Raw genomic sequence first — 11,418 nt, 5'->3', positions numbered from 1 at the left:
AAAAAAAAAAAAAAAAGAAAAAAAATCTAATAAGAGTTAAGATCAGAGGTATGCCCAAGTGGTTCTTTGGGTAGTCACTGCAGAGCTCTAAGATCTATGCCAGTGATATCTGATAGCATCAGCATCCTTTACTGTGCCGCTGACCCTTGGACTTAGTGAAAATGCGGATGCTACATTTCCCAATTCCTTTTGAGGGAAAACAATTATCATCACTTAATTTATAAAACTAAAGGTTTCAGGAGAAGAAGTTTAAACTCTCCCAACATCCACAATACAAAACCCCGGGAAAAACAAAACAACACACCAAAAAGCACCCCCACCCCAAAGTCTAAAACAAACTGGAGGCTAGAGAGCTCAGCAGCTAACAGCACTGCTCACTGCAATACACTTGCAGCAGCCTGGGTTTAGATGCTCACAGCTACCCAGAATTCCAGATCCAGAGGATCTGATTGCTCTTTTTGGCCTCTTGCACACAAATAGTACACATTGAACCCATGCAAGCACACAATACACATAGTATAAAAATAAGGACAGAGAATGGTGGGGTATGTCTAATCCCAGTACTAGCAGGCAAAGGCAGTAGATCTCTGAATTGAAGGCTAATATCAAGACTTTGTCTTAAAAACAAAACAAAAAAACAAAGCCGGGCAGTGGTGGCGCACACCTTTAATCCCAGCACTTGGGAGGCAGAGACAGGTGGATTTCTGAGTTTGAGGCCAGCCTGGTCTACAGAGTGAGTTCTAGGACAGCCAAGGCTACACAGAGAAACCCTGTCTCGAAAAACAAAACAAATAAATCAAAAAAAAAAAAAAAAAATCAAAACCAACCAACAAGTTCTCCAAAACAAAAACTAGAAAAAAAAGAAACCATAAACTAGGCTAGAGATATACTTCAGTCGTTTGTACGCTGATTGAGCACACCAGAAGCTCTGGGTTTGACCACACCAAATATACTCGGTGTCGTAGCACAATACCACAGTATTTGGGAGGTAGAAGCAGGAGGCTCTTAAGGCCAAGGTTGTCCTTAGCTATGTGACTCCTCTCCAAATTAAAACAATACAAAACAAACAAACAAACAAAAAACCAAACCAAAACAATTCAGACACTCAGAAGAAGAAACAATTACCCACCAAGAGGTGGTAGTGCAGGGCTTTAATCCCAGCACTTGGGAGGCAGAGGCAGGTGCATCTCTGAGTGTGAGGTCAGCCTGGTTTACTGATTGAATTCTAGGACAGCCAGGGCTACACAGAGAACCCTTGTTTCAAAACAAAACAAGAAAAGACAGGCAGAAAGTGAAAGGAAGGAAGGCAGACAGACAGACAGAGCAAACTGAGGTGATTAGTCTTTGAGAGAGGATCTCTCATGTAGCTAGCCCTGGATGTCCCGGAACTGCCTTAGTAGACAAAGCTGGCCTTTAACTCACTGAGATTTGCCTGCTTACTCCTAAGCTGTGGGACTACAGGTGTGTGTCACCACACTTGCATACCCAAACTGGTTTCTTTTAACATAGCGCTCTCAAAATAAATCTTCAGAAGAAATGGCTCATCGTTCTGTTCCATAGGTTTGGATTCTAGAGTGTACCTTATCAGCTAACTCACCAGAGGCGCGGATGGCATCTAGAGCTTTCATTCTGTATAGATAGTTGTAGCAACCTATTGAGAAAAAGACTAGTCTCAGTGATCACTCGCAAAATATTCCAAGATTACAGTGAATTAATAAACTGCCTCCTTGTATCTAGCATATATCCAATAACTTAGGACCATAAAGTTTTGTTATAGGTGTTGACATTTCTAATAGAGGAATTCTAAAGCTGTGGGACTCCTCAGTGAAACATCTTTCAGGAGCTTGTCACATACTTTGATTCCCCTGGGTTTCCAGCTGCAGTAGTCTGGTATCATCATCTGCAAGGAGCTGGGGTTCATACTTGATATCTTGAACTCTGGATAGTCGAATATCGATCTCCTCTTTTAAGTCCTGTGCATTCAGGAAAGAATACATCATCACTATCTTGTATTCTGTTTCCCAACAAGTTGTAAAGGGGACAGAGCATATAAACTAATATGAAACAGAGAAATATCAAAGAATGGTGTGGTTCATAAATGCTTGGCCCAGGGAGTGGCACTATTAGGAAGTGTTGGCCTAGGTGTGTCATTGTGTGAGATTATTGGATTTCTGAGGACCGCCTGGTCTACAAAGTGAGTTCCAGGCCAGCCAGGCTACACAGAGAAACCCTGTCTCCAAAGGAGAAAAAACAAACAAACCAAACCCAAACAAGCAAAAATATGTAATACACATTCCACTCTTTAGGAAAAAAAACTTTTTAACTACCATTTAAACTAAGGAGCTGGGTATTTTAATGTGTGCCTGTAATTCCAGCAGTCAAGACACAGAGGAAGATCAGGAATTCATGGCCAACTTTGTGTTCTAGAGGCCAGCCTAGCCTGTAAGAGACTCTGGTCTCAAAAAGCCAAAAAGGGATGAACAAGAGAGCCAAATGAAGACCATTTTTAGTCAGTGAGAGTATATGCAAAGTTATGAAAGTCAGTCAATAGAGCCTGATGCTGATAATGGGGAGTCATAGAAAAGGAAGTTGGTAGTAAAGTCCCTGGGTGTCTTATTAAAAGTAAAAGCATGATGGAGATGGCAATGGGATGTAGGGATTCTGACTTAGAACAGGGGGTGCTATCTCAGTTGTCAGAGCAATTGTCTAGCACACACCAAGTTCCTGGGTTCAGTCTCCAGCACCACATAAACCACGCATGGCAGTGCATGCTTATAACCTTGGCACCTCAGAACCGAAAGCAGGAGGGCCAGTTCAATGCCAGGGTTATCTACAAATCCAGATCTAGCCAAAGACACAGGAGATCCAGTTGGAAAAACACCAACCACCAACAAAAAGAATTCAAAGGAGATGGGGACAGGAGGCCAGGCAGTATAGTGAAATTGGCAAAACCCAAGCTTAGTGAAGACCCTGACTTTAAAATTAAGGTGGAGAGCAACTGAAGAAAATGGAATATGTCACAGTGTGGCTTCCATACAAACACACATGCATGCATACCTACTTACATATAAGTGTACACATATACACAAAAGATTTCTGACTTATGTATACTAGGTTTGAGATAGCTATTTGAAACTTAAGGGTCTTTGTTTTTTTTTTTTTTTTTTTTCCAGACAAGTTTTCTTTGTGGAGTCCTGACTGTCCTAGAGATCACTCTGTAGATTAGGCTGGCCTCAAAATTACAGATTCTCCTGCCTTTGCCTCCTGAGTGCTGGGATTAAAGGAATATGTCCAACTGCCCAGCCCTGAAACCTGAGTTTTAATATCAGATGGTAGTTATATATACCAACAGGTTTCTCAATAGACAAAGTTCCATTAGAAGACATTTTTCTTAAAGCCAAGAAAAGCAAAGCACTTAACTTTAATCCCAGCACTCGGGAGGCAGAGGCAGGTGGATTTCTGAGTTCGAGGCCAGCCTGGTCTACAAAAGTGAGTTCCAGGACAGCCGGGGCTACAAAAAAAAACCCTGTCCCAAAAAAAAAAAAAAAAAAAAAAAAAAAAAAAAGCACTTAAGGAGAAAGTTTAGACACTACTAGATTATTTACTTTTACTATTTTTTTTTTTTTGTTTTTTCATTTCAAGGTTTCTCTACATAGTCCTGGCTGTCCTGAACTAGCTCTGTAGACCTGGTTGGCCTCAGAGTCCACCTGTCTCTGCCTGAGTGCTGGGATTAAAGGAATGCTCTACCAAGCCCAGCACGATTATTTAATTTGTAGATGCAGTCTGATGTGGCACATTATCTTGGTAATCTCATCACTTGTACTATCCTTGCTGGAGGGCTGCTTTGAGGTTATGTGGTGAGAGCTATTGGGTTACAATAGTGTGCTCAGTATGTCTCAAAATACAAAACAAAGAACAATAACAACATTAAAAAGTTGTTAGGTAATTTCTTTGGCTTTAGGTTTGACTTGAAAAGTGGAACTTAGGTGATTATTGCCACTTGCTTTCGGTAGTGTCAAGGATTAAACCCAGTCTTCTGCATTCTAAGCAAGCACAATGGGCATCTTTAAAATTCTGCAAAGGCAACCATTCTCACAACGCTGGAACCAACTGTAACTGTTCCCAGCATCACGCTTAAACTAAAGCAACATGAAACATTTGGTAATTTAAGTTGAAGATGAGAGACATTTTACAGCTGAATTGGTTTAAATCTTAAGGTACATGTTGTGGAGCAGCAGTGAACAGGAAGTTATTGCTCAGACTGTAGAGGGGAAAATGAAAGGAAGCATATGAATAAAAGTCTTCTTTTAAAGTCCGAGAAAAATCTCCTTGTGCCAAAGAACAGGTTTACCTAGCACTCTAGTGACCTACCTTGGGGGCATTGTGTCCTACAGGAACATGAGGTCCCCTTCTAGATTTCATTGCAAAGCGCATGATTTGTCTCTTCACAAAAATAAACAGCAGTACGAATACCTGCCCAAAAAGATTAGAACCATTTTAGTAATAACAATAATTTTTTAAAATGTTCACTTCCAAAATCCCTGGGTTTAGGTCTTCAGAGCTGGATGCTTTGGGGCTAAGCCAGGTCGCTAAGGACGGAGGTGGGTCAGGGGCTAGTAACAGAGAGGCATGTTAATCTGGGCCCTAGAATTTAAGAGGGAGGGTTCTTATTCAGAGCCAGGCAGCTTTGACTTAAAGATCTCAGACTGTCTACGGATACAATTCGGAAGTCCAGAAACAAAGCAAGTTAAGTGGCTGAAGAAGGAAGACAGAACGGCTCAGGAGCCTTCTTTTCAGGAGTCCGGCTCAGAGGGTCCGGACTCAGACAAACGCCACAAGAGGAATAGAATGGGGATCTCACCAGGCTCCCGTACGCCATCACCAGCACGACATTCACTCCAGAAAGCCAGTTACTACTAGACGCCATCGTCTCTCTCTCCCGGAACACTTGCTAGGACAGTCCCGCCGCGCTTGAGCGTTAGCGCAGGTTCTGCCGAAGCCAGGGCACCTAGGTTCCCTGGAGCTCTCCGAACATTTCTATATGGTTTTCGATTTAAAAAAAAAAAAAAACAGGCTAGAGTCCGTCAGAAAACATGGTGGATGGGGGCGCTAGTTAATCATAGGACCTTCCTGTCCTATTTACCGCCCCGCCTCCGCCACGTGACTTACGCCTGCAAAGGAACCTGGGAGTGCGGAGACGCGGAACTACGCCAGTAAGAGGAAGCCGAGGCCGTACTGGAGTCACGTGATGGAGGCGGAGCCGTGAGCGGCGGGGCGGGGGCGGGGGCGGGGCGGGCGCGCGGAACTCAAGAGCAGTGTTTCGTGGCGGGGAGGCGCGCGCACGCTGACGTGCGCGGCCCTTTCGCGTCACGTGCTGAGGGACGCAGGAAGGCAAGTGGGAGGGGGAAGGCGCGAGAGCGAGCGCGAGAGGGAAAAGGAGGGAGGGGGTGGGGAGGAGGGAATCTTATATCACGTGACAGGGGCGGCGCGGCCCGGGGTGTCAGTGTGGAGGAGACTGAGGTAAAGTTGGGAGCGCAGCGGCGTTGGCGGCGGCGGCGGCGGCAGCGGCAACGCGGCGGGGCCGGGTATTGTCCGCGGCCCCTTTAAATCCGCGATCCCCTTTTTACCCTCCCTTCTTTTCCTCTGTCCCCTCCGTATTCCCGTCCCGCGGTAGGCCCCCCCACGCCGTGTGTCTCCCCACTGTACACCCTCCCTTCTGGTCTTGGGAACCCGGGCGTCCAACTTCCCCCCCTCGAATTGGCCGCCGGGGGTTTTGTTTATAGTTGGGTTCGCGGCCTACTGGGCCGCGCCAGAGCCGGGGCCTCGATTTGGGAGCGTGGCCGGGGCGGGGCTTGGGGCAGCCGGAGGGGGGGGGGCATGCGGCTAGAGCCTGAAGGGGGAGAGCGAGAAAGAGCGCGGGCGAGCGAGGCCTGGGCCCAGCCTGAGGTAGGGTTGTCTACGAGGGTCAGTGTCTTTTGGAGTAGGCCTCCTCCTTCCCCAGTCCTCTCTGGGCCTCTGATCCAGATCCGGCCTGGTTTTGGGGGCGGAGGGGGGGTGGCGATGGGGTGGAGCTGCCCCAAACTCCCCCATGTGGCCCTCGGTTTGGAGTGCGGAGGATTAATTTGTTCCGGGTGGGAGGTAGAGAAGCGAATGGCCCCATGGGCTCTAGATGTGGCGCGGAGGGGGGTGAGTCTCCCATCCTCCGCGCGTGGGCTTCTGTCCTCTCTGTTCATTTCCAGGCTCTTTGTCAGCTCCTCTTATTACCCTGCCTTCTTTCTTACCGACCCTGGTCGTGGAATATATTTTCGCTGCAGTCTTTGACTTCCTGTTGTCTATACTGTAGTTTTGGCTACCCAAGCAGTTATCTTATTTGGGAAGCTGGACATGGAGGCCCCCGTGGATTGTGTTATGCCTAAGGGACGTCACTAGACTGGGCATTTGTTCATTTTTCTCATAATGGGAATGGAATTCCAAATTTCTTGAGACCCTTCACCTGGTGGACAGCCCCTAAATTGTTTTGCAAAGTGATGTCAAAAACAAGAGACTGTTTTCCACGATTCTTAAAATTTAGCAACCTCTGGTGTAGGTTGTTGTGGAAAGAAAAAACAGTTAAAGGCGATTTTGTTAAATTTGTTTTTGCCTTTGACTCACTGACTACTAAATGGAGAGATTATTTTTTTGTCTCCACCTCCCATATTCTGCGTTGGGGATATCTGCTGTGTCTTGCTGGGAGGGGGGGGTATGAGTCAGTTTGACAACCAGCATTAGAGATTAAAATATTTGGATGTGTATCTGTTGATAAGACTGTGTTGTGGGTCCTACACCACTGTCTTTAATTATAGATCATCCCAGTGATTGTTTCTGTTGTGAATGGGAGATAACTGCTGTTGTATAAAATAGTGAGGAAGGGCTAAGTGTACTGGCATTCCCCAGTGTTTCTAACTGGGAAGACTCCTATTAGATTGAAAGTGGTTGGGGAATGGGACACAGGTCTAGGGAAATTAGTTTCTCTGTTAGAAGTGGTAAGCCTTACCCAACCCAGTCCAACTTCAGAATGTCTGAATTGTTTCTCACATTAGATTGTAAGCTCCCTGAGAGCAGCAACTAAGTCACACTGCTTTTGTATTTCCTGAAGGATTGGACACGTAGTAGATTCTCAATAAATACTTATTGTTTATTTTTTTCAGTAAAATTTCTCTGGCTATTTTTTTAAGTAGCTGGCTTTCAAAATGTAGTCAAGGGCACTTCTTTGTTGAAACCTGTACTTGTTCTGTAGTGTTCCCTTGGTTTCCAATACTTCTTTCTCATCCCACTTCCCTTAAGTACTTAGGTTTTCTATGAGTTCACAAAACAAGGCCACTCACTTTTACTGTATAACTCTAGGTATTCATCTTTGTTTGCTACTAAAATGTACTAATTCTGTGCCCTTAAGTGGTTTGCCCAGAATATTTACTTTTGACCTGTTGCTCATTGTTACTAATGAGGGGGTTAAATTTTTCTTAGTTACACATTTCAAAGTATTTCCAAAGAGGGAAATGGAAGCTAAAAGCAAGACTGATTAAAAAGATTTTTTTTTTCCTGGCTAGTTACATATCTTTCGATATGACTATAATATATTTACATCTAACTTGTAAAATGTGCAGTGATCTATACAACTAATCTTACAGCTTATATTTATGGTATAATTCTTAAAAATTCATATACATGGAGTAGAAACCATATAGCATTTTTAAACCACAGGAACAGGAGTAGGTTGGGATTGATTATCTAATAGCTAATTTTAAAATACAATTTTTCCTCTAGCTCTTCTCCTCCAACTATTGCTGTTTTGGATCCACCAGTACTTAGTTAAACAACACTTGTATTTTTGTAAATTAAGTATTGAAACAACTATAATGTTAGCTTGGGAAAGTGACCTAATACTATACTATTTACAGGTCTTTGTACATGTATGTTGGGGAAGAGGTACTGGTTAAAAATTAGTGCTGTGCCTGTTAAAACCTAAGTTGGCGATGAGGAATGAAGTAGAAGTCTTTGTTCTTAATAACCACATCAAAAACAAAGACTTGTGCAACCTATTGACACTCCTTGGTGAAGGATTTATCTACAGGAAAGCCAGCTTTTTTTTCTGTGTTATCCAAGAAACGGGTGAAGTTCGTGTCTCCACTTAATCCTTGCATATTTCTTTAGAACTCTCCTGACCTCAAAATCCAGTGTCTGCTGGGCAGTCTAGAATTACCTTGTATAATGTTTCGTTAGTGAACAAAAAAATGTAGAGCAGGAAAGTATAAATTTGTCTTCTTTGGAAAGGGATAAAACAATGAAAAGTAACTTGATTTTGAGCACACTATCATGATGATGAATGTTTCCTTTGTTTACTCAAAGCAGCAGCTGAGATTACATTACAAAACAATATGAAGAAAGAGAACTTGAATTTAGTAGAACACTTATTTGATAGAAAGTACAGAAACTATGTTCTAGTTTTGAGAAGGCTCTATGTTCTATGCTCTTCAAAAAGTGAAGCCATTCTGCAAACAGTATCCAATTTAAAGTCATTTCCTAGAAGCCTTTTCAAACTTGGTGATAGGTGGATTTGATTGGGGGCAGATTTGGGATTCTCTTTTGTTTTAAGGTGAGTAGTGGAGAGTAATTGCCATTCTGTTTACTTGAAAATACATAGGAGACCAGCTGAGACAGCTGCAAAGGCAGTGTGTTGGAATTAACTGTCTAGGAAATAGATTCTGGGTAGTCACTAGGACTAACACATGCCCTAGTCATGAAGAGCTAAAACTGGAAATAAAAGGCTAGTTATGAATTTGTCTTTTCTAAGTAGTAGAAGTCACACACAGCTTGTCAGTGTAAGGCTATGACTGTTTTTAATGTGTACTGGGTATTTTTTTTTTTTCCTTCTAGCCCCTTTATGGTTATGAACCTAGGCCCTTAACTGAGCTATGCCCACAGTTCATCCAGTATTATAAAACTGCAATTTCTTTGATTTATAGACTAATCTAGAAGGTTCTTCCTCCTTTCTTCCCTTTCCTCCCTCTCTCCTCCCTTCCTTCCTTCTTTCATGTCTATCTTTTGTGACAGGATCTTACTGTGTTGCCCAGGCTGGCCTCAAATTTATGATCCTCTCTGGTCAGTTTTCCAAGTGCTGGGATTACAGGTATGTGCTGTGCCCAACTCCTGGAAGGCATTTATTTTTAGGGTTTGTTAATTGTCTTTCTTTTTGTCAAAGACACTTCAGATACTTTCACATGTTTAGAAAGTTTTTTAATATTGATAATGATTTTTGCTTATTTGCAAGATAGCAGTAATCAAGTATGTTTCTAATGTCTTTTTTAAAAAGTCATATGGGACAGCACTTGGGAGGAAGAAGCAGGAAGATTGCCATGAGTTTGAGGCCAGCCAAGGCTACATAGACTATCTTCAAACACATCACATATACTTTTATATGTTTTCAGGTGTAGAACCCTACTTAGCCTAGCCTAGGACCTTATACATACAGAACCATATGTTTTATCACTGATGCATATGAACAAAAATGTAATAACAGTCATATTTATTACACTATAACAAAAAAATGTTTCTTTCAGTGGCACACACCTGTAGTCACAATACTCAGGAAGTAGAGGAAAGATGATTAGGTTTTCAAAGTCAGTTTTGCTACAGTATGTTTGAGGCCAGCTCACACTAAAACCCAAAATATATATTAAATGATGGATCTTGAGTTGAAAATGTAGCTAAGTTGTAGAGAGCTTGCCTAGCATATATAAAGGCCTGAGTTTGATCCCCAGCACCACTAGAAAAAAGAATAAAAGTAGGTGAATTAAAAATAAAAATAGGTGAGTTAAAAAAAATAGATGAATTTCCTTGGTTTATTGAGAATAGCAAAGTAATTGGTGGTAAAGTACTGATAAAATAGAATTTAAACTTTTTACCTATGTTTAACCATCTGTTTTTTCCTCTTCAGTATTCTTCCTTGTAAATACTGTTATTTGTATATACTGTAAATGATGACGTCGGTGGGCACTAACCGAGCCCGGGGAAACTGGGAACAACCTCAAAACCAAAACCAGACACAGCACAAGCAGCGGCCACAGGTAATGAATCCAAGGATGTGAATCAGTGAGTAACTATACCACCTGATAGTGGTTTCCATTCAGTCTAGCATCATTCTGTGCTTTGGGGTGTCGACTTAGGTTCCTTATTGTTAGCTATTCCTTGGTCTGATAACTTAGCGACATTCTGTGGAAATGTGTTTACTTTTTTATTGTTTAATTTTGTGAGGCTTAAGACTTCATTTTGAATACTCGGCTGTGTCCAGTATTAGAGCTGGTTGAACAGTACGTTACTTATTCTCTTTAACCAATATTTGTCATGATACCCTTTTCCTGAAAGATTTGACTTCTCTTATTTTCCCCTAAGGTTTTGAGGCCTTCCTTACCTGAGTTTTTCCTTCCCCATGAGGAACTAGCATCTTCACTATTCTTGTACATTAACAAATGAGACCATAGAGCAATCATTCTCAACCTCCTTAATACTGTGACCCTTTAGTACAGTTTGAGTTATGGTGACTCTTATATTCATTTATATATAAAGAAATAATTTTTTTTTTTGCTTTTTCATAACTCATTTGACACTGTAACTATGAATTGTAACTAACGTGCAGGATATCTGATATGCACCCCCCTCCCTTGAAATGGTTGTTTAACCCTCAAAGGGATGATGAGCATTGCTAAGTTTTAGAGGAATAAATTAACTTTGGATATTAAGTTTGATTTAGATGTGTTGTAAATCACCAAATCCCTAACAAGTGTTATGAGTATGAGTTACTTACTTGAATTAAGCGCAGTGGTCCAGTATATTGATTGTATAAGACTAGACTAAAGGTTTCCAGGATGCTCCTTGACTTGAACTTTTCCCCCCTTTCCCTTTTCTCTTTCTTCTTTTTCCTCCAGAGTCTTGGTAGGTAGCACTGACTGGCCTAGTAGTCACTGTGTAGTTCAGGCTGATCTTGAACTTAGAATCTCCTGTGTGTCAGGTTTTGTGTAATAAATTCAGTCGTGGGCTGTCATCATGGTCTTTTTTTTTCTTATTTATTTAGTTATTTGGTGACAAGGTTTCTCTGTGATGCCCTGGCTGGTCTCGAACTCAGATCTGCCTGCCTCTGCCTCCTTAGTGCTAGGATTAAAGGTGTGTGACACTTTACTTGGCTTCATTTTTTTTCCCCCCGCCCCCTTTTCCCCATTTTTTTTTTAAGACAGGTTTTCACTGAGATTGGCTTTGACTTGTGATATTCTTTTTTTTTTTTTTGGTTTTTCGAGACAGGGTTTCTCTGTGTAGTCCTGGCTGTCCTGGAGCTCACTTTGTAGACCAGGCTGGCCTCGAACTCAGAAATCCGCCTGCCTCTGCCTC

General features: G+C 42.3%; 2 protein-coding genes across 32 annotated transcripts in view; one reads left to right on the top strand and one right to left on the bottom strand.

Annotated features, from left to right (window-relative positions):
• C3H1orf43 (chromosome 3 C1orf43 homolog) overlaps window positions 1–5,178 on the bottom strand; it is a 6,018-nt gene extending 840 nt beyond the window's left edge. The window contains exons 1-4 of the mRNA XM_029474862.1: window positions 4,862–5,178; window positions 4,372–4,473; window positions 1,856–1,973; window positions 1,598–1,651 (exon numbers count right to left, since the gene is read on the bottom strand). Coding sequence (XP_029330722.1) covers window positions 1,598–1,651; window positions 1,856–1,973; window positions 4,372–4,473; window positions 4,862–4,927 — 340 coding nt within the window. The 5' untranslated portion in view covers window positions 4,928–5,178. The remainder of the gene's footprint in view (window positions 1–1,597; window positions 1,652–1,855; window positions 1,974–4,371; window positions 4,474–4,861) is intronic.
• A 215-nt stretch (window positions 5,179–5,393) lies between these two features.
• Ubap2l (ubiquitin associated protein 2 like) overlaps window positions 5,394–11,418 on the top strand; it is a 57,975-nt gene continuing 51,950 nt past the window's right edge. For 20 of the 31 annotated variants that reach the window (XM_021157418.2, XM_021157411.2, XM_021157405.2 and 17 more), the window contains exons 1-2: window positions 5,439–5,520; window positions 9,974–10,103. In XM_021157418.2, the coding sequence (XP_021013077.1) occupies window positions 10,014–10,103 (90 nt within the window). In that variant the 5' untranslated portion in view covers window positions 5,439–5,520; window positions 9,974–10,013. Of the gene's footprint in view, window positions 5,586–5,903; window positions 5,947–9,973; window positions 10,104–11,418 lie in introns of those variants that run through there. The other 11 variants (XM_021157419.1, XM_021157412.1, XM_021157408.1 and 8 more) reach the window with 5 other exon arrangements.

The sequence above is a fragment of the Mus caroli genome, chromosome 3 (genome assembly GCF_900094665.2).
Source record: "Mus caroli chromosome 3, CAROLI_EIJ_v1.1, whole genome shotgun sequence".
NCBI classification, from domain to species: Eukaryota; Metazoa; Chordata; class Mammalia; order Rodentia; family Muridae; genus Mus; species Mus caroli.
The sequence above is the reverse complement of the archived record's forward strand: the minus strand, read 5'-3'. Positions and strand labels throughout refer to the sequence as shown.